The sequence below is a fragment of the Rhinopithecus bieti genome, unplaced genomic scaffold, assembly GCF_001698545.2.
Source record: "Rhinopithecus bieti isolate Rb0 unplaced genomic scaffold, ASM169854v2 scaffold_61117, whole genome shotgun sequence".
NCBI classification, from domain to species: Eukaryota; Metazoa; Chordata; class Mammalia; order Primates; family Cercopithecidae; genus Rhinopithecus; species Rhinopithecus bieti.
Window position 1 is genome coordinate 3490002 of NW_016824934.1, and position 22754 is coordinate 3512755.

The 22754-nt window shown below is 47.0% G+C and overlaps 1 protein-coding gene across 1 annotated transcript in view; it reads left to right on the plus strand.

Moving 5' to 3' along the window:
• The window catches only part of EPAS1 (endothelial PAS domain protein 1), a 90510-nt gene extending 68000 nt beyond the window's left edge, over positions 1-22510 (plus strand). Inside the window, exons 7-16 of the mRNA XM_017862716.1 lie at positions 5870-5976; positions 11639-11786; positions 12492-12706; positions 13823-14013; positions 14583-14693; positions 16123-16598; positions 17482-17608; positions 17796-17910; positions 18250-18423; positions 20344-22510. Coding sequence (XP_017718205.1) covers positions 5870-5976; positions 11639-11786; positions 12492-12706; positions 13823-14013; positions 14583-14693; positions 16123-16598; positions 17482-17608; positions 17796-17910; positions 18250-18423; positions 20344-20495 — 1816 coding nt within the window. The 3' untranslated portion in view covers positions 20496-22510. The remainder of the gene's footprint in view (positions 1-5869; positions 5977-11638; positions 11787-12491; positions 12707-13822; positions 14014-14582; positions 14694-16122; positions 16599-17481; positions 17609-17795; positions 17911-18249; positions 18424-20343) is intronic.
• Positions 22511-22754: the final 244 nt, after the last annotated feature.

Consider the following 22754-nt stretch of genomic DNA (forward strand, 5'->3'; position numbering starts at 1 on the left):
GTTTTGGTAGCTTGTTTTGTTTTCACTCTTTGTGTTGGGATGGGGAGAAGCATATGCACATGGACACATATACACACTCTCCACCTCAATTCCCCTTCAGAGACAAATGCTGCAAAAACCAATGCCTGTCCATGACACCTAATGGGGTGAGGGGTTCTCCATTTTAATCAGGAAATTCACTAGGTTTAATGACATCTGCACAAGGGGCTGTGATTCCCACAAAGGGGATTGTTTTCCTACAAGAAATGTTAGAATCTGAAGAAAATGTATGGCAGTTAGAATCCACAAAATCAATTTTGAAACAGTTTGGTACTTGTCTTAGATATACTGAGACCACAGACACAATCAAGCAAAAAAAGAAAAAGGGTCATGGAGAAAAAGATGAAAGCAGACAGGAAAGAAGGGAGAGAAGTGGAAGAGAAAAAGACAACTCTAATTTTACACTGAACTCTCAGGTCAAATCAGTTGAATCTGAAACAACCTTTTCTGAAACATCTGAAATTGAATAAAGGAATACAGATGGTTCAAAATGCATTTGTCCTCCTGTTAATGAGGGATCAGAGTACCATATTAAGTCCTGCATTAATTATTTTAAAAATAGTAAACACTTTAAAAAGTAAATTTCATAACAATTAATATGTCAATCACATTTATGTACCTATGGTCAACTGCTCTAACAAGGGAGTAAGTTGAGTAGCAGGGTAAAAGAAAAATGTCCTGATAATTGATGGAATGAATGATCTTTTCTTCATTTATGACTCAAATATAGGCATTATACTCTGTTTCCCAAAATACTGAGCAACCAGTTACGAACTGTCATTTACTGAGCATCTGCCATGTAACTGTGTGCTAGAGACCATTACATCAAAGTAAAAGAGATGATTCCTGATCGCCAGGAGTTGAGAGTTTGAGACATAAGCCATTTAATGAAACCACAGTGAATGGTACAAAATACAACGTTCCATTTACCCAAAAGGAAGACAAAAGTTGTTCCCAAGTAGTTTAACTTTAAAATAGGGTGGTTCTTAAATTCATGTGGAGGTGCCATCTAGTGGTGAAAGAGAGAACTGTGAAGGAAACCAAGCCATCAGGGAGATAGAAGCAAAGCCTTTCTAATTATCATATCATCCTACTACGATTCTGTCAGTTGTAGGAGTCTTCCTGTATCTTAGAAATAAATTATAAAACCAAATTATGTGGATAGGAGCAGTATCACGAGGGGAAAAGTTTTCAAAATTACAGTAAAATTTCAAATCAACAAAGAAGGTCATATAATTTTTACAGATAAAGAATTTGAGGGCAACCCTGTTTTGTCATTGGATTCATACAACATAGGACATACTAATATCAGGAGTTACAGTTTAATAAATCAAGATGCCTACATTCCAAGTTCTGTGGATAAATTTATGGTGAATTGTTTTTGTACAATGAAGTTGAGAATAAGTAAAAATGGTAAAAGTGAGGGAAAGGTTGAGGATCCTAAAGATATTATCAGTAAGGATAACTATAAATAAAGAGCCATAAGTTGTAAAAACACACACGCAACCTTCCTATGTATATACTTACCCCCACAGGTACCCTGTAACACTCCACAGATAGATAGGATAGAAATGGATTTCCCATTAATTACAGAGCTGGTTTTATAGATTTCATATAACCATGTAGTATTTGAGGAAAACACAAGGCTTAAGTACTGTTTAAAGCAAACAAAATCTAGATGAAAATACATTAAAACCAACCAAAGGCGCTGAAATCTGAGTTAGTGAACAGTGTAGGTATTAGTAAGGAAATGTAGTGTCAAAGCTTATAAGCACATATAGAAACCAAAATGAGATAAATCACGGGGTGCTGAGGAGAGGCGATGGGCAGAGTGTGGAAGGAAAGCAAGCCGACTTGAGGTATTTATTAGCAGATACATTCTTTGGAAAACAAATAGGTGGTTACGAAGTACTTAAAACTTTTATCCTCTTAAACAGTTTAAATACTCTCTCACCATCTTGCTTACATGATTAATTTACCTAGCAAATCCTTTACTCGTGTAGGGAACGGGGTAAAAACTGCAGCCAGATCTTGCGTGACTCCAGGCAGTGGCATCTCAAGTCAAGGACTGTGGCGCTGCACCACACATGGATGGGTGCTGGCGATTACACGCGGGGAAGAAGAGCGAGCCTTCTCAGGCCTTTGGGTGGATTTCTCTCTGCCACTTGAGGTGGCAGCACTCACACTGAAGCCAAGAGAGAAATTTTTTTGCAAGCACTCTGCTAGAGGTGGTGTATTTTGAATAGAGCTTCTCAACAGTTTTGAGAGTAAAGGGCAATGAATCATTCATTTTACATTTTGAAGGCACATCTCACTCTGAAGTCTGGAGCTCAGAGAGCTGGCCCACATAGGCACTTGGGGTAACACCAACTTCAGAGTTTAACAACCCCCTTTAAAACCGTATTTCCTATTTCCTTTCATCCTTCCTCTGCCTCCTTGTGGCTGCCTATCTATCTGCATCTCTCTCCTCACTGCATCCTTGGTGTGCTGTTTTTTGACTTTATTATTAAAAAGTATCCTCTGTTCTTATGTTTGAAATCTGGTGAATTAAGTCCTTGTACATTTCTCTCTTCTCTTAGAATAGCCCCACTGAGTTGACTTTTACATTTATGGGTGACCTCCAACTGATTTTCTTTTTCCCAGTGAGTCAGGGGTCCTTAATTAGAAAGAAAGAAAGAAAAAAAACAACCAGTTCCCTGGCCCCTGATGGAGAGAGCAGATGAACCCGTGTTATCACAGCCCAGCTTGGAAGGCTTGTCTGGAGCCTGGGGGAAATGAGCGGGGAAGGCCCTTGTGTGCCGTAGGAGCGACCTTATAAACAAGCTCGGTTCATTAACCTCCCCACTGGCGTCTACGTGCCTGCACATGGGGGCAAATGACCATGAGCTTTAAGTTGGGGTTTCCTGGCTTTGTGAAGTTTGACAACTCAAATGTTCTTCAATTGTGTTTGGGATGTGGTGTATTTCCCAGTTTTTATAGTAGTCTGTTTAAAGCAATGAAGAAAGACATTAAATATTTATTTTAGTTGACAAGATAAATGAAAGCTGCTACTGGGAAGATATCTGGCAGTTCTGAAATCTAGGTTTGTTTGTCCACTTCCAAAACATGCCCATTGTGTGCCTTTGAATGGATGATACATTAATTAGATAAACATTTTATTATGAGGCTGATTGTAATAAACATCTACTTTGAACATTTTAATTTAAAGATTCTAATCTCGAAAGGAAATTTAATTCCTTCAGAGAGTAGAAAGACATCTTTCCTAGCATGCCAGTAGACTCATTTTGGAGGGTCTCTAGAAAATTCTATACCTGCCCAGGAACAGAAGCAGTTTATCTGGCAAGTCAGTGAGCCTGTAGATGGTCAGCCCATTGTCAGCAGGGCTCACTCATGCAGTTCTAGTTCCCAGGCTAAGCTTGAAAGTCATCTGACCCAGCAGCGAAGCTAGTTGATCGTAGGACCAGCACTGTTCTGTCTCCTTGTTCCCCCCAGTCTCCACCTTTGTCAAGGTGTACTTGGGTGCCAGCCCCAGGGTCAGGTTGCCAGATAATGTATCCATTGCTAGTGAGTTCAGAGACCTCTCTGCTCAGGGTCAAGCGAAGGGACAGATCCTTCTGCTCTGAGACTAGCTGGCTGGCACAAATGAGCTGCTAGGATCTCACTGGAGAAATCTCCATTGGGCTGAATCAGCTGAGACCTAAGCCTCTCAGCCCTGTTGAGTTGCTCCTTGTTTGACAAAGGCTTTAACCTCCAAAGTCTCACCCAAGCAGAGAACTTGTCTCTTCTCTGCCCACTTCAAAACCAGATGCCTTATAGAATGAAGAAAGGATGGATAGAATATCATGACAGGTTCTGTGTGTGTGTGTGTGTGTATATATGTGTGTGTGTGCATGTGTGCATGTGTGTGTGTGCATTGAGACAGTTAATCACATTATTCTAGAAAGAAAAGTAGATCCTTAGTGCCCAGGTTCCTTAGCAGTATTGGGATAGACAGGTGTCTGTCTGTACCGTAGGTTCAAAGAGAAAATCAATCTACTGGTCAGCTGTTGAGGTTTTTACTAAGCACCCATTATAGAGGAAGCAAAAGGAGAAAGTGGTCCCTGAGTTCAGGGGTTGACAGCCTAGGATGTGAGGAGACAAATGCATAATTTTCTGTAATACTGTGCATACTCCTTAGGACTTCATGAGAGATGTCATGCTGGAGGAATTGGAGAGGGCTCTGTGGAGAAGATGAGGCTTTGAGCTGGTCCTGGAGGTGTCAGGGCTGGGAGAAGAGGGGAGAAGAGAAGGCATAAAGCTTCTGCAGCAAGAATGAGTTTTCCAGGCATGAGGAACTGAGGGGAGAGGGGTCTTCCATGACAGAGAGTGCCTAACATTTTACAGATGAGTTGAAAATGGAATTGCTCAAAAGGTGGAGAGTAGGTTCTGGGGAGAACTGAAAGTTAGGCAGCATTTACTTTTGGTCTGGTTGGCAAAAGTGAAAGTTGTAGATACTTAAATAGGGGTGTGGCAGGATGCAAATAGTATTTTAGGGCAATTTGGTCTGACAGACATATGAAAGCTGACCTGTTTGGGGGGTGGGTTGAGAGCAGAGACAGGAAATAAGGAGCCACTGCTTCTGCTTTCTGCTTCTGCTTTCCTCTCCATGTTATTGATCCCCTACAAGGATAAATTACAGGACTGTATCCAGGAGTCACGCCTTCCAAAGTAGAGTTGTAATAATGAGACTGTGGCATCACTTCTAACTTGTGATAGGCCACATAAACAAGACAGCGAAGCCATTATTTAAAGTTTGTGAGAGAACCTAGATTTTGAGAGATAATATGGAGGTATTATATAGCCTAATATAGTAGGACATGATATTGGGTAAAGCAGCCAACCTGGTGGTTCTCAGGCAGGGCTTTTTTTTATTTTAGTGATTCCAGCACAGAACAAAGCGTCCTAAGAGTGTTAAGTGATCCTTCATGGTTCTCCACATGTACCCTTTCCTCTGCCCACTTCCCATCAAAACCAGATACCTTACAGAATGAAGAAAGGGACACTGAAATGACAGCCAAGTGCTGTCATCTCAGAGCTGCCTATTCGAGTATGATAAGGGACATTTCTGTGACTATGATTTAATATTTCTTCCTCTCAGCACCTCCTTGCCGCCCTCCTTTCCTTGAAATGTGAGGGACAAGTAGAAAAAGTCGTGGAAGGCAAACCTCGTGTCTGAAGGCACCTGAGGTCACAGGCAGGCCCTGCAGAAAAGTGAAGGTTTAAGCACAGACTGCCTCTGCCTGCCTGGACTCCCTCTCACATGCTGGTTGACACAGAGACAAAGGTGGCTCTACCTGGGGCCACATAATTTTCATGTTTCATTTATACTGCCTTCTACTAGAATGAGCTTGACATAGCAACTAGAGGCCCCAGTTTTCATTCTTGCTCTGTCCCTGGACACCTGTGTAGGCATCAAGCAATTGTCTGCCCTTCCTGGATGTCTACTCCCTCATCTGCAAAAACTTGGGGGTGAGCCCCTTCCAGTGGTACTTGGAGAACAGACGTGTGTGTACCGGGGTGGTGGGGAGAGGGAGTCCTCAGAACTGGTGCTTTTCTCTCCTCCCAAACATGGCTTCAGGAAGGGCAGGAACAACAGGGGTTTGGTTAAACCTGCAATTGTAGATTGAGCACAGTGCTCTTTTGCTTGGATACATGGTACAACAAGAAAGTCTGGATTGTGTTCGTCTGCATGTGTGTGTTTGATTTGCCTTCTGGGGTTAGGTGCTGCCTACATGCTGTGCTAAGTTAATATGGTCTTTTTTCCTTACATGCTGCCTTTTTGAAAACTCAGAATCACAGAACTGATTGGTTACCACCCTGAGGAGCTGCTTGGCCGCTCAGCCTATGAATTCTACCATGCGCTAGACTCCGAGAACATGACCAAGAGTCACCAGAACTGTGAGTTCCAGGAGTGCCCCTTGTGGCTTCCTTGTGTCTGTGGTATCTGGCCTTGAGTGGGGGGTGATTGGTGAGACAGAAGACCAGGTCATTTCCTCCACAGAGCTGCTGTCTTGTGTGGCAGACAAGACTCATGCCCTCAAGATGGTTAGAAAACCAAGGCTGGCCACCAGCCTATAGACTCCTTGGTGCATATCAGAAAAAGGACACTTCCTCCAGGGAGACACATCCGTGCCAAGGTACACAGCTGAGACACTAGAGGGTGGGTTGAGTCTCAGTCTCCCATACCTCTGTGGTATGGGAGTGCCTGTGTGCAGTCAGTGGTTTGTACACCCTGTAGCACAGCACTGTAGAGAGTAACATGTAATTCAACATATCATTAACTTGGGTGCATGCTGTAGATTCGAGTACATACGTTCACAGAAGAGGAGGGCAGGGGGAGTTGAGGAAAGGACACTCGAGTTGGACCTTGAAGGATCGGGGAGGCTCAGGCTGAACAGAAGGGAAAATATTATGGGTCCAGCTTACCACATGTGTTGAGGTAGGCCACAGTTCTCAGAGAGCTTGCTTGCTGGATCAAGGGAGCTTTAGAAAAGGCTGTCCAGGCAACCCAGGGATGGCGTATGGAAACTCTGCTTTGCAGTTTGAAGGAAGCCTGAGTTGTGCAAGGACTCTAGAAGAGGGCTGCCCGATAGAACTTTCTGCAGTGGAAGTGTTCTTGAAATGTGGCCAGAGAAACCAAGGAACTGAATTTTATACAATGTAGTTTTAAATGTAAATATCCACACTTGGCTTGTAGCTACCATATTGGACAGAGAAGTTCTAGAGTGTATCCTTGGCTATGTTCCCAATTCAGGCTTCCTATAGGCAGGTGATCCAGGACCATTCCCTTGGATCCATGCAACTTATCACTGTGCAAGGGCTCTGGGCCTATAACCCTGTACTTGGCCCACTGGGGGTGATGTAAGTTGGTAGAATTGATTCCTGTCCTAAGCGATCTTATTTCTGAGGAAAAAAAGAGGACTGTGGGCTCTGTGGGAACAAGTGGCTCATATCTTTAACCTCAGTATCTAGCATAGGGTCTGGTACAGAACAGGCACTAAATGCACTATATAAACCCATGGGCAAAACTACATTTGGAAAAGAATGCGTCAAAACAAGTGCCCACAGTGGTATAGACAGTGGTGCTGAGAGGATTATGGGAGGATTAAAAATTGGTAAAGTAAGTCTGAGAAGATTCCCAATGGCCCTGCTGGCAATGGAGAAAATGAAGTGCAGCCATTTGTCCATGGTTCCTAAATCCATCCATCTACCCCAAGGCTAGGACAGCCAAGTTCAGAGCAGCCAACAGAGTCACAACCCCACAAGCTGTATGTGAACATGGTTAACACTCTTAAGGAGTGAGATATTTTCTTTCTTATTGGTTCCTCTGCCTCTTCCTTATGGCTTTGGGTTTGATTTGACAGTACAACAGGGCCCATTATGATATCTCAGAGAAGCTTCTCACTGTGCTCTCTGGCAAAACACACACACAACAACAACAACAACAACCACCACCACCACCACCTAGATTCAGCCCCACTCAGGAACCCAGAAATGGGGTAGGGGTAGAGGTACTCTTTTATGCCTGTGAATGTGACCCCACCTTAGCCTGCCCAAGCTTTGAAATTGTAACATCTGGTTCCAGCCTTCCCTTTGGGATTCCTTCATGCTTCCTGGTCCCTGAGGGGTTCCTGTTTTCAAAGGCAGGTGACAGAATCATCCAGGCACTGGGACTCAGGGGCCCAGGCTCTGGCCCAGCTGACCCACTGATTCCCCCAGGGCCTGGCTTTCTGGACCTTCCTGACTTTAGATGTAAAACTAGGGAAAAAAGTCTAACCTTCCTTCCAAGCTAAGGGTGAAGCCAAAGCAAGGGACAAATGTAAAAATTTCTGGGAATTCTTGGAGGACAGTATCGTCTTTTATCTTCTAGGATGGGAAAGCAGAAGAAGCTACTGTCAAAGGAAAGAAAATTGTGACTTCTCACTAGGCATATAAAAGGATTTTCCCTCTCATTCTTCTTAGAACATCTTCAATCCATAAAAAGGGTTAGGATAAAAATGGTTCATGTTTTCTGCTGACTCTAGAGAAAATAAGGTGCTTTTCACTGAATCCATGTATTTACGCATTAGGCACACTAAAAGGTAATTCACAGCCCAAATAGAAATCACAGGCTCTCTCTCCCCCTGATAGAGCCAAGTAAAGCTGCCCTGAGCTCAGAAACCCGTAGCTAGCAAAGGGACAAGCCCACAACCAGCCAAGGGAAATCTGCATGGGTTGGAAAATGGGTTAATGACAGTTATAACTGACAGGAGCTTGCCCCTTGCCCCTGACCCGTGTCTCTCGTTTGTCCTTGAGGTTTTGCAAATAAAGTTGCACTACAGAGTCACACACATGCTCTAGAATAACTGGACGCTCAGGTTTGAGACGGGTCCAGAGTCACACACTGGGGTCCCCCATTGACACACATGTATGTCTTAGCCTGTAAAGGTTTACCGTTGAAATGCCTGGAGAAGCTCAACCAGATTTAGATCATTGAAAGCTGTAATTTCCAAATGGATTAATAATTTGTACATTGTTACTCTGGGGGCGAGGTTAGGGGTCAGTTTCCCTTTGTTATATGAGGATATTATGTGCTGTTAGGCTTTTTATGGCCTTTAATCTTATTTTCCTATCTATTAAGCAGCAGGCCCTTCACTAAGGCTGGCATTAATGACCAGATGATTAGAAAGCTGGCGTTAATTATATTCTACTGACAGAGCAGGCCCTTGCCTGCAATTGTTAGAAATGCAGTTAAAACCTTTGCTTGCTGCACTGTTTGATCAAAAAGAGTAAGAGCGCTGAATTTGGTTTGCATTAAGGACCGTCTAAATAAGTTAAATACAGGCACTTGAAATTGTGCAAGAATCATTTTACTGCAGCAGAGGAGCCTCTGGCACAGCTAAAGGGAGAGCAGAGAGGATAAAAGTTATTTCCTTGGCTGAGTCCATGATGGTTTAGGACAGTGGCAACAGCAAATTTGGTCTTCCCAGTGATTTGTAGACCCAGTTAACCAAGAGACCATTGTACTAGGAGCCACAAGACGTGTTGTGTAGCTCAGACTCTCTCACTATTGTCTTGTAAGCTGTGAAGCAAATCATAACCCTCTGGCCTTAGTTTCCTTGTATTAAAAGAAAATACTTATCCTTCCTGTGGCACAGGATTTTGTTTAAAAGATTAGACAAGATGATACAACCACTTTGGAAATAATTTGGCAGCTTCTTGCAAACATATACTTTACATGTAATCCAGCAATTGCACTCCTAGCTGCACCCACGAGAAATGAAAATATGTCCATACAAAGATTTATGCATAAATGTTTACAGCAACCAAAAACTGAAAACAACTCAAACCTCCATCAACAGGCAGATGGATAAACAAATTATGGTACATCCATGCAACGGAATACAACTCACTGATGAAAAGGAATAAACCACAAATGCCTGCAACACCATGATGAATCTCAAAACATGCTAAATGTAGAGAAGCCAGACACAAGAGTAGATACTCCTATACAATTCCACTTACATGGAAATCTAGAAAAGACAATTCGAATATATAGTGGCAAAAAGCAGAAGAGTGGTTGCCTGGAACCAGGGTGGGAATGAAGATTGCCTAGAGGCATAAAAAATGGGGTGGTGGGGCGGTGATGGAAAAGTTCTACGTCTTCACTGTACGTATGTCAAAACTTGTTGAACTGTATACTTCAAATAGGTATGTGTTTTATTGAAGGTAAAATTTTAAAATCAAGAGCAAACAGAAAAGCTTAGACTAGGAATCTTTAATTTGAACTATAATTCTGTCTACTGTTTCCACTGAGGTGGAATCAGTAGTTTTAAGCCTCAGTTTCTTCAGCTGTAAAGTGGGAATAATAACAGGCACCCCATGGTGTTGCCTATGAAATGCAGTGATGATGACCTAATCCTTAGTGAGTGCCCTATGTGCCAGGCACTGTTCTAAATGCTTTGCAGAAATGAATTCATCTTATCAGATAGTTTTGAACACTATACAAATGTAAGTTACGGGAATTCTTGCACCTTGCAGGTGCTTGTTAAAATTTTGAAGAGGAAAGCAAAACATAAGTGTAAAGGATTACTAAACTGCACTAGTATGAAGACAGCCACATTCTTCAGCTGTATGGGGCTGACGAATGAGGAGGAGGCTTGCAAGCCTACCAGGAGAACCTGGATATCCTCCCAAGTGGCCCCTCATGACACTATCTACCAACCTATAACAAATTGTCTGTGACAGGGCATGGGCACAATACGTATTAGTACCTCTAAGAAAGAGGTGGCTTTTCCTATACAAAATTTGTTGGTGACAGTTGGTCAACACTTATGTGCCTGATAAGCCATGTAGATACATTCGATCCTCAGGACAAGTGGCAGTGGTACACTGGGTAGCTAATGATGGCGATTATTACCATTGCTACTATTATTATCAATATCCTGTTTTGCAGAGGAGGAAACCAAAACCAAGAAGGATTGTTCCTTTCTCAAAATCCCCAAACTAGCAAGATTTCCCAATCCTCCCTCCATGCTGTTTCCTAATGTCTCTGTGATTTGGGAGCTTCTGAGCTGGAGTTCTATAAATTCACAAGGAATGGGCAGTTCAGAAAAATACCAAAAATTCTAACATTATTAGACTTTAAAGAGATGTACTGATTCCTTTTGAATGGAAGAAGATGGAGCATTCTGGACTGGGGAAGGACAGTCCTGTGATGTGAAACCCTTCCCCAAGGTAGACAATAAAAGCACTTTTTAAATGAACACTTGGTAGAACAATCTAGAAGAGGAAAAACCTCACAAGCAGGAAGCCTAGCTGGGCAGTTGAGAGAAGAAGGAGTGTAAGACATTTATTACAGCTTATGAAGAGACTGTGTGTGGGCTGCCAGGGTCCCAGACATTTCTCAACCCCAAATGAGAAAGGGTGAGGTGGTTCGCCTCCGCCTTTGCTGTGGATCACAAACCTTCGATGCACCGAAAGGTGGCAAGCCTGACAGATGACCTGGAAAAATCAAAGATATCAATTTTTTAAATGCTTTTATTCATAAGCAGGTTTTGGTGGTGGGTCTGCTGCAAAGAAAAAAAAAAAAAAAAAAAAAACTGCCCTGAGGTCAGGCTTTCTCCAAGCTGCTTAGAAGTCCCCCAACCTGGAGTGCTTGACAGGGGATGGCTCCCCTTACCCAGTGTGAAGGGGCTTCTTCCCATTGAACCCCGTGAAGAAAGTAAGGCAGGTTCTGGTCTTGGTTCTGCTTATAGCTGAGCTGGTCTGTGAGCCTGACTTGTCCAGGGATTGGGGATGGGCCACTGCACAGCTGCACGGTGAGTGGGTCCCTCCCTCAGTGGACAGCCTTGGGCGAGTCACTTCACCTCTTCCCACCTCTTTTTCCTAGATTTAAAATGAAGAGTTGGCTGAGGTGATCCCTAAGCTCCCTCCAGGTCACTCTCCCTGGTCCTCACTGTCCTGGTGCCCTGTTCTGTCTGTTCCTCTGTAGATTAGACTGCCCTCCCATGGGATCTGCTGAGCCTGTGGTGCACACCCCTGCCCCACCTCCCTAAGCTCAGCTCTGTTTCTCCCCTAGTGTGCACCAAGGGTCAGGTAGTAAGTGGCCAGTACCGGATGCTCGCAAAGCATGGGGGCTACGTGTGGCTGGAAACCCAGGGGACAGTCATCTACAACCCTCGCAACCTGCAGCCCCAGTGCATCATGTGTGTCAACTACGTCCTGAGGTGAGTGTGTGAGGGCTGGCAGGCCTTGGTGCAGGGTATGTGGGGGTGCCCAAGCTTCCCAGACTGAGGATGACAGGCCTAGGAGATGCCAGGCCTCTCAGCGCCCTGGGCACCACCTCAGGGAGCTCTTGCAGGGCTAACCCTAGTGACTGAGAGGATTCCTGTGGATGTCTTAGAACAGTGGGATACTGGGTTGGGATTGGTTGGGATTTTTTTTTCTGCCCTTTCCCTGTCATCTGTCATTTATGCCATGCATCTGACCCAGGTGGGGAGGCAGATAGCACACAGTAGCCAATATTTTCTGAATGGGGAAAAAGGAAAGAGAATTGCTCATGCTTTTGGGAAAAAAAGATGTCATGCCTTCACTCTATAGTACCTGGAAAGAAAGCTAGAGGAGGTCATTTCTAGCTGTTTCTAGAAACAGAAAAACAAAAGCATTCAGACCTCATACATACCACCCCACTCAAGTGCAATAATATTTAATAAAACAGGATCCGAAATGGACATACATTCAGAGGATACCTCTGTTGTCACTACCTCCATGGCTCACACACTTCTATTGTGTGGTTCTTTATAAGATGCCAGTGCCTGGGGTCCTACCCATTTTTTGTCTGAGAGCTTAGCTGTCAGGGTTTCCATGCATCGGGGGGAGCAGAATTTTTCTAGAAAATGTGGAAGGTCTGAATGGTTCTTTTCCCCCATTAGTGAGATTGAGAAGAATGACGTGGTGTTCTCCATGGACCAGACGGAATCCCTGTTCAAGCCCCACCTGATGGCCATGAACAGCATCTTTGATAGCAGTGGCAAGGGGGCTGCGTCTGAGAAGAGTAACTTCCTTTTCACCAAGCTAAAGGAGGAGCCTGAGGAGCTGGCCCAGCTGGCTCCCACTCCAGGAGACGCCATCATCTCTCTGGATTTCGGTGGGTGCTTCTTAGCTAAGCCAGGCCCCTGGAACCCTGTTGGGGCTGGGAAGAGTTCTTACCGTAACAGGCCTCCCTGGCTACAGCTTTTCTTAACCAGAGCTACCCCAGCCCCTTCCCCATGTCTTGTTAATCACCTGTTAGAGGCCAGGCTCTGCTGAGCACAAAAGAACACCACACGCTTCTGCCCTGATAAGACCATCCCATATCCGACCTCAGCAAGTGCTGTACGAGGAGGGGTTAAGAGAGGACACTCCCCTGAGGAGTCGATTCTCCACCATGGGTGGTGAGAGTCTGAGAGGAGAGGGAGGGGAGAGGTGAGGGATCTGCTCCGAGGCAGCTTGGACACTGTCAAAGAGAAGGGGCCAATTCCTACCAGGGTCTGGAAGGACAGATTGCTTATTTAGGCAGAGAACTAAGTTGGAATAATGTTGGGAAGGATAATTCCAAAAACACAGAGAACATATTGAGGCCTGGGATTAAGCTCTCAAACCAACGACTTCATTAAAGTGTCTGCCTGTCTCTAGGGATGTAAGTCACTGGGGACCCTAGCAGGGTTTTCAGCCCTCTGCTGCTCCTATCCTGGAAACACCCTTGAAGCCCCATGATCCCCAGTTAGCAACCCGCTGCCACCCTCTTCTGGCCTTGCTGTGGCTGCAAGAGTGGTGCTCACCCTGGACTGTGTCAGCTCCTTTTAGATGTGTTCTACAGCAGCCACGTGAGGATTGCAGCTAAAGAGAATCTCAAATGCAGCGGGCCCTTGGCCAGTAGGTCTCGCAGCTTGTTTGTGGCAGTACTGAGGCAAATAGCCCAATTCTCCTCTCATACCTTCCTTGTCTACCCTTCCGGATTGCTCCTTAGGGAAGAGTGGCTCCTACTATATTTAGTCTCTGAAAATTAAATGTTCCAGGAGACTGTTCCCTTTACAGGGAGTCTCTACATTGACTCAGCCAGAGTCAGAGGCCCGTGTGTCCCAGCTAAGCCCCAGGGTGTGCCTAGCCCCAGGCATGCCTTCCAGACCTTCTTAGGGCCTTCTCTGCAGTGTTTGGGACTCGTCTGCCTTGGGGTGAGCCTGATGGTTGTGGGTGTTCACCTCCCAGGCCCTTGTCTCCACAGGGAATCAGAACTTCGAGGAGTCCTCAGCCTATGGCAAGGCCATCCTGCCCCTGAGCCAGCCGTGGGCCACAGAGTTGAGGAGCCACAGCACCCAGAGCGAGGCTGGGAGCCTGCCTGCCTTCACCGTGCCCCAGGCAGCCGCCCCGGGTAGCACCACCCCCAGTGCCACCAGCAGCAGCAGCTGCTCCACGGTGAGCAGCCCTCTTATGGCGAGCACACAGAGAGGGCTCCTTATGTATGACTGCTGCCAGATGGCTGAAGGGACATTTGGGACAGGTACTGTCCTTCTCCTTCTCCAGTTATCACAGAGCTCCCTAGAGTGGCCGTGACACTTACCTACCAGGTATCAGAGCTATTTCCTTCCTTTCAGTGTTCATCCCCCAACCCCACTGAAATAAGCTCCTTGAAGGGCTTTGAGCCCCCAGCTCAGTCCCTCTGCAGGCCAGTAACATCCCGTATGTGGCATAGAGCTGCAGTTTGCACAGCCCTGCCGGCCGCAGCCTGTATTCTGTTTGTTCCTTAAGAAGGACAACCTGTGAAGCGACAGTAGCCTCATTTTATGAGGAGACTGGAGTTGAAAAAGGTTGATGAACTGACCTAATTCATACAGCTTGTTAATTAGTGGCCCCTCTACAAATAGTTATGTGGTGGAATGGAATTGAACCTTTGGGTCCGGGAATGCATTTCTTCTTCCGTGCTGGAGTTCTGGGGAGACCAGTGCCATATCTTTGACTCTGTCCCCCTCCTTCCTGGCCCCTAGCCCAATAGTCCTGAAGACTATTATACATCTTTGGATAACGACCTGAAGATTGAAGTGATTGAGAAGCTCTTCGCCATGGACACAGAGGCCAAGGACCAATGCAGTACCCAGGTAGGTGGCTGTGGAGATCAGGGTAGGGTGTGTGCCGGCTGTCTGGTGGGCAACAAAGGCTCGCATCCATTCTTGTAGCCTCATCCCTTTGTTGCAAAGAGCAGTGGAGATGCCTGGCCAAGGCCCAGGTCCCCTAAACAAGGTGAGGGTGCAGGCTAATGGGACCTGTGGTCACCCCCTCCTCCCACTGTCAAATCCAGTTCTTCCAGCATATCTATCTCCTACTTAGATAACTTTCTTAGTGCACGTGAAAACCGAAATACCACTGCACCTTTCTTTAAACAGGCCTTGCATTTAACAAGCACAGCCAAATGCATAAAACATGTATAAACATAGGGGACAATCCCTTTACAAACACATTCATCTTGTGATTTAAAAAAATAATCATTTTATATGAAATGCATTTTAAAATAACATCTGTTTGACAATTTTTCATTTACATAAACTTTTCAGGAACACATTTATTACATAAGGCCAGTGTTCTTGCAAAAACTATGTAAACAAGGATAAGGTAGAGGGAGGGGTACGTGTTTTACAAAACCCCAGGGAAAAGCATTAATCCCCCATTTATCTTAGTCTTGAGTTCAACCAGATTTCTGCTTTACCATTTAGTTTGTATCTTGATCCTACTTGGCACAAATCCCAGCTACTCTGCAAAACGTTCCCTATTTTAGCTTTTCTATCACCCTCCCTCCTCAGAACTCCTGTAGTATGTATCATGTGGCACTTAATCACAACTATCTGCTTCTGCTCCTTAAAGACTGCTTAGTATTGCAGTCATTAGTCAGCTGACACCCAGTGAGGGCGTCAGTCTCTGAAGGTAGAAACTGTTTTCCGCATCTGCTTATATTCCCTGTAGCGTCCATCATGATACTGCCACGCTAAGGGATGATCTGAGTATCTGCTGATTGGAACCAAAGTCTTTCTATCCCTGGGGTCTGGCTATTCCTCTGCAAGAGTCCACAGATAGACCTGGACACTCATTGCTTGCTTAGGCCCGTGCCAGCTTACAGGAGGGAGAAGAGGACAAAAAAAGCCACAGTGTACACCACAGGCCTAAGCATTGTAGGACAAGGACAACCACCACAGGCTGGAGTAGACAGGGCTGTCTCTGTGGAAGAGGGGCTGTCTTGGCTTCGAGAGAGAAGGCGGGCTCTGGCAGGTGGGATGGAGAGAGGAGAACATTTCTGAATGTGCAGGGTGAAGAGGGGGTAACCTCGGGAGAAGGCTGGTACATGATACAAGGTCATGTACATGACACAGCCAAGTCTGAGGTTTTCCTGATAGGCCCTAGGGAGCCAGTGGAGGTGTTTGAGCAGCACTGTGAAATGGTACTTGAGATGAATGGCTCTGCAGGAGCCAAGTTGGAATAGTGTTTGTGAGGTCGTACCAACCCCCTTGCCTCTTTGCCTGTGCTGTCTCCCCTCAGACGGATTTCAATGAGCTGGACTTGGAGACACTGGCACCCTATATTCCCATGGACGGGGAAGACTTCCAGCTAAGCCCCATCTGCCCCGAGGAGCGGCTCTTGGCAGAGAATCCACAGTCCACCCCCGAGCACTGCTTCAGTGCCATGACAAACATCTTCCAGCCACTGGCCCCTGTAGCCCCGCACAGTCCCTTCCTCCTGGACAAGTTTCAGCAGCAGCTGGAGAGCAAGAAGACAGAGCCCGAGCACCGGCCCATGTCCTCCATCTTCTTTGATGCCGGAAGCAAAGCATCCCTGCCACCATGCTGTGGCCAGGCCAGCACCCCTCTCTCTTCCATGGGTGGCAGATCCAATACCCAGTGGCCCCCAGATCCACCATTACATTTTGGGCCCACAAAGTGGGCCGTCGGGGATCAGCGCACAGAGTTCTTGGGAGCAGCACCGTTGGGGCCCCCTGTCTCCACATTCAAGACAAGGTAAGTGGCAGACACTCGGCTGCACCAGTAGGGCCGGAACGAGAAGCACCCACTAGTGAGATAGCTGGACCCCCAGGGAGGCCCCTGCCCCTCTCCACAGCCGTCTGATACCCCATTTAGCCCTTCTCTGAGCTCAGACTTTGGGGAATCACCTCGAGCCATGTGAGGCCTAGTGTAGGACAGGTTTTTATCTGGGCTGGAGGAGACTGAGGGCAGGCAAACAAGTGGCTTGTCGAGAGCCCTGTACCTTAGTGTCTCCCTTCGAACAACCACCAGAATGCCTTTCTTATCTGGGTTCATCATCTGAGCCACAGAACACAGAAAACTGAGTGATGATTTTCCCTGGTGGAAAAAAGCAAAAAGATGTCCATGCCTCCCCCTTGCCTTTTGACTGCCCGGGTCCCCACCACTGCAGCCTCTCCGAGCTGTGCCCAGGCTCCAGAAGTGCCTTCCCATCTCCCCAGCATGCTCATTTCACCAGCTGAGAGCTCACTGGGCTAAGCCACAGTGGTTGGTACATGACCTGCCACTCCCAGGGGCCAGTGGTACTTGACCTTTATAGAGCAGCCTAACTAGTTTTCAGTGGGAGCAAAAGGCAGGGGAGAGATGGAGCAGAAGAAACCCTCCTAAGGACTACCACTGCCCAGCCAGGCAGCCACCGCCCCCAGACCAGGAGGCTTGAGCCCTTCAGCATCTTACAGCGGAGGAAGGAGGCAGAGCTCGGGCTTGACCTGCGGGTGCACAGCCTGCCTCTGAGACTGTCTTTTGGGTCTTTGAGTCATCATAGGCATAAGCATTGGGCCTGGATGGGCCCCTAAGATGAGAAGGCACTGGGTGGCATGAGGCTTCAGACACCCTCATAGCCTGCTCTCGGGCTTGGCAGGTCTGCAAAGGGTTGTGGGGCTCGAGGCCCAGACGTGCTGAGCCCGGCCATGGTAGCCCTCTCCAACAAGCTGAAGCTGAAGCGACAGCTGGAGTATGAAGAGCAAGCCTTCCAGGACCTGAGTGGGGTGAGGCATCCTGACTGGCCACAGGGGCCTGTCCACAGACCTTGGGGAACCCAGGGCTGCTGAGAGGGGTGGGGATGTGGCCCTTCCAAGCCAGTGACAGCCCTGTTCCAGGCCCACCCAACCCATCCAGTCTGGGGACCTGGTTCTCTGGCCCTTTCCCCTTTCCATCTGCCCTTCTTACTCCTAGGGGGACCCACCTGGTGGCAGCACTTCACATTTGATGTGGAAACGGATGAAGAACCTCAGGGGTGGGAGCTGCCCTTTGATGCCGGACAAGCCACTGAGCGCAAATGTCCCCAATGGTGAGCAGCGGCCACAGGCCTAGGTCTCCTGGGGGTTCTGCTGGAAGGACTGGGGCTCAGGAGCCTATCCTGGTTCTTCCATTCACTCACCACAGACTGTACCTGCCTCTCTGAGCCTTGTTAGAATGGGGCGATATCCTCTGTCCCTCCCCCAGTCCCACACACCCAACTTTTCCATTTCCACTCTGACTTAGATGACGCCATCAGAGGGTCCTGAAGGCTGGCTGTAGTTCTAGTGACTCTGAGCACCTTTTATAAAGGAAAGGGATGCTAGGGCTTCCTGGCCTCTCCCCTCCCTCAGGCCAGTGCTACCATCACCCTCTGACTTTGGTCTTTCAGGTAAGTTCACCCAAAATCCCGTGAGGGGCCTGGGCCATCCCCTGAGACATCTGCCGCTGCCACAGCCTCCATCTGCCGTCAGTCCCGGGGAGAACAGCAAGAGCAGGTTCCCCGCACAGTGCTACGCCACGCAGTACCAGGACTACAGCCTGTCATCAGCCCACAAGGTGTCAGGTGGGTGTACTCAGGATCCAATGCCGGGGGAAGCCCACCTCTATTTTTTTTTTTCCAGCGTCTGCACAGTGCCAGGCACAGGGAAATGCTTGACTTGAAGTCACATGTCCAGGGCTCAGGTCTCCTTGGATTTAGGGAACCTCTTCACAAATTCCTTGTGACATCAGTGACCAGGCCCCCTAGGGGGTGGGTCTGAAAAACTCAGGCTAGAATACTGAAGGAAAGAATCCAGACCACTACTTGCTGCCCAGCGAGGGCTGAACACTGGGTTGGCCACCCCTAGAACACTGTACCACTGTTGACTGACAGGAGCACTTTCAGAAGAAAGAGCAGGCAGCCTACAGTGGTGAGGGCCCGTTGAAGAGAAAGTTCAGGGAGTTGGGAAGGGGTCTGGGCAGAGGCAGGGGATCTCTGGTCTATGCGGGGATGAGCTTGCTGCGTGAAGAAGGGAGTGCTCCTTCCCTGGGGTCCCTGGGGCTTCAGAGGGAATCCTGCCATGATCAGGTGCCATCCAGGGCTCTTTCCACCCTGAGAATCCCGGAGCCTTCCCACTTCCTCAGTTCTTCATGTGGATGTGTTTTTTTAAAGCCCCTTGGGCACACTGGGGTGTCACTCTGAGTTCAGGCAGGTGCTGAGAACATGCCGAAACTTGCTGCAGGGAGAGCAGCCTGGAAAGCTCTGGTAGGCGCACCCCACTGGAATTGGTTCAACTGCAGGCACCGATGCCTGCCTTCAACCCTGGGCCACCTTCGTCTTGATAGTATCTTGTGAAACACAGATGTCTTCATGAGGTTTCTGTTTGGCAGGAAAATAATTCGTGGTTTACGGAAAAACATACCAGGCCCCTGTCCTAAAAGGCAATTTCCTCAGCAATAGAGTTTGGGGAAAGTGATAGTTCTGTGCTTCAGAGTCCAGGCTGTAGAACCGCCAGACAGCCCTGGCTTAAATTCTGGCTCTGCTGTTGAGTTCAGTGACTAGTATACATTTATGTGCAGTAAGAGGTAGCCAGCACTATTCTTCCTGTTATGAAGCCCACAAGTTACCTTGAATATTGAAATCAAGGGGAAATCATATTCTTTTCAAAAGAGTTGAATCATATCAAAAGAATTGAATCATATTAAACTCTTTTCTGACCATGAATAAAAGGAGAAGTTAGCAAGGGATGGTGAGCAGGTATCCATTGATACTGTCCACAGGAGCAGTCAAGTTGGGGAGGCAGGCATGGACCCCAGCAAGGACCTGGGCTAGGAAGTGCAGGAGGGACTGGCCACTGGAACGAGGCTCTGCAGATAGGCAAGGGAAGGAAGGTGGGCATCTCACATCGGAGGGGCAGAACGCAGGGCTTCCAGGCTCTCTGCTGCCACCCAAGCCTTTCCTCCCTGGGATGGGGCCTGTGTGCGTGCTGGGAATGTCCCCTCTGCCACTCACTGGTCTGCCTCCTCAGCAGAATAGCACAGAGGCAAGAAGATAGGACTGCTGAGGGTGGTGGCTGGAAACTGGATTTTCAGACCCTTGAATCTTGAGGCAGTCTGTGTGTGCGTGTGTATGTATGTGTTCTGCATGTTCTGTGTATGTGAGCAGAGATGCCAGGTGGTTCAGAACTCCCTCTCAGCCTTTCCTCCCTGCTGCCAGCAGGCATGGGGTCAGCAACCCCAGGCTTTTGTTGAAGCCTCCACCTTCCTGTGCTGCAGCCCGCACCTCGCGCTGTCCTCTTTCTTGGGTCTCAGCACCCCACCTGAGGCAATGGGTCTGGAGGCAGACATGTTCCCCGGGCATGCAGCAGACCATGGGGGAGACACCACTGAAGGAGCAGAGTGACATTAGGGCTGCCCTATTGGTACCCCCCAGTCACAAAGGAGTAGACACTTTTCCAGATGTTTGATTTAGGCCTTTAAGTTATGGTACCAACCCTTCTTTCAGGCATGGCAAGCCGGCTGCTCGGGCCCTCGTTTGAGTCCTATCTGCTGCCTGAACTGACTAGATATGACTGTGAGGTGAACGTGCCCGTGCTGGGAAGCTCCACGCTCCTGCAAGGAGGGGACCTCCTCAGAGCCCTGGACCAGGCCACCTGAGCCAGGCCTTCCACCTGGGCAGCACCTCTGCCGACGCCGTCCCACCAGCTTCACTCTCTCCATCTGTTTTTGTAACTAGGTATTTCTAACACCAGCACACTATTTACAAGATGGACTTACCTGGCAGACTTGCCCAGGTCACCACGCAGTGGCCTTTTTCTGAGATGCTCACTTTATTATCCCTATTTTTAAAGTACACAATTGTTTTACCTGTTCTGAAATTTTGTAAGATTTTTTTTCCTCCCCACCTTCAATTACTTCTAATTTATATTATCTATAGGTTTCTCTCCCTTTCTCTCCTTCTACACACACAACTGTCCACACTAACAAGTTTGGTGCATGTCTGTTCTCCTGTAGGGAGAGTGTTAGCTTCATTTCACTAAAAAGATTCCTCGTTACTGTTGTTGCCAAAGAGAAACAAAATGATGTTGCTTTCTAAGCTTGGTTTGTGGCTTCTCCCTCGCAGAGCCCTTCTCCTTTCTTTTTTAAAACTAATCACCATATTGTAAATTTCAGGTTTTTTTGGTTTAAGCTGACTCTGCTCTAATTTTGGAAAAAAAGAAATGTGAAGGGTCAACTCCAACATATGTGGTTATCTGTGAAAGTTGCACAGCGTGGCTTTTCCTAAACTGGTGTTTTTCCCCCGCATTCGGTGGATTTTTTATTATTATTCAAAACATAACTGAGTTTTTTTAAAAGAGAAAATTTATATCTGGGTTAAGTGTTTATCATATATATGGGTACTTTGTAATATCTAAAACCTTAGAAACGGAAATGGAATCCTGCTCACAAAATCACTTTAAGATCTTTTCGAAGCTGTTAATTTTTCTTGGTGTTGTAGACACTGCAGACTTGCCCAGTGCTCCCACGGCCTGTATGGACACTGTGGAAGGCCTCCCTCTGTCGGCTTTTTGCCATCTGTGATATGCCATAGGTGTGACAATCCGAGCAGTGGAGTCATTCAGTGGGAGCACCGCGCACTATCTCCTCATGTTCTCTATGTACTATGTATGTATGTATTATTATTATTGCTGCCAAGAGGGTCTGATGGCACGTTGTGGGGTCGGGGGGCGGGGCAGGGAAGTGCTCTAACTTTTCTTAAGGTTTTGTTGCTAGCCCTTCAAGTGCACTGAGCTATGTGGCTCGGATGGTCTTTCACAGGGCACATTTAGACATTTCCAGAACTACCATGAGATGGTTTAGATGGGAATTCATGCAAATGAGGGGTCAGAAATGGTATAGTGACCCGGTCCACGTCCTCCAAGCTCACGACCTTGGAGCCCCGTGGAGCTGGACTGAGGAGGAGGCTGCACAGCGGGAGAGCAGCTGGTCCAGACCAGCTTTGCAGCCCCCCTGAGCTGGCAGCCAGATGGCCCTGCAAGGCCTCCAGGGATGGCCCCTAGCTGCGGCCCTGGCTGAGGTCTCTGGGTCGGGCAGTGACAGGTATAGGTAGGAAGCACTGAAAATAGTGTTCCCAGAGCACTTTGCAACTCACTGGGTAAGAGGGATGACACCTCTGGTTTTTCAATACCAATTACATGGAACTTTTCTGTAATGGGTACAACGAAGAAGTTTCTAAAAACACACACAAAGCACATTAGGCCAACTATTTAGTAAGCCCAGATGGACTTATTGCCAGAAACAAAAAGTAGCTTTCAAAAGAAATTTAAGTGAATTGAGAAATTCCTTAGTCATGGTGTTGTCTAAATCATATTTTAGCTGCACAGCGTTACCCCACGCAGGGTGGCAGAACTTGAAGGGTTACTGACATGTAAATGCTGGTATTTGATTTCCCGTGTGTTGCCCTGGCATTAAGGGCATTTTACCCTTGCAGTTTTACTAAAACACTGAAAAATATTCCAAGCTTCATATTAACCCTACCTGTCAATGTAACGATTTTATGAACATTATTATATTGTCGAATTCCTACTGACAACATTATAACTGTATGGGAGCTTAACTTTATAAGGAAATGTATTTTGACACTGGTATCTTATTAAAGTATTCTGATCCTACCACTGCTGGTGGCTCTTATTTCCTGTGGATTTATCATGGGCTATGCCAATGTAAAGTGAAATATTAAATAGTTTATAGAAATTGAACATTAGCACAGACCTTTATGAGACTACTGAAGTGAGTTGATAAGACTGGTGAAGGAAAGACTTGTTAAATACTCGGCAGTTGACTAAGTCTGAAAATTCATATTGTATCTTCCTATCTATCTGCCTCAGAGCCATTTTTTGTATCCTATGGGGAACC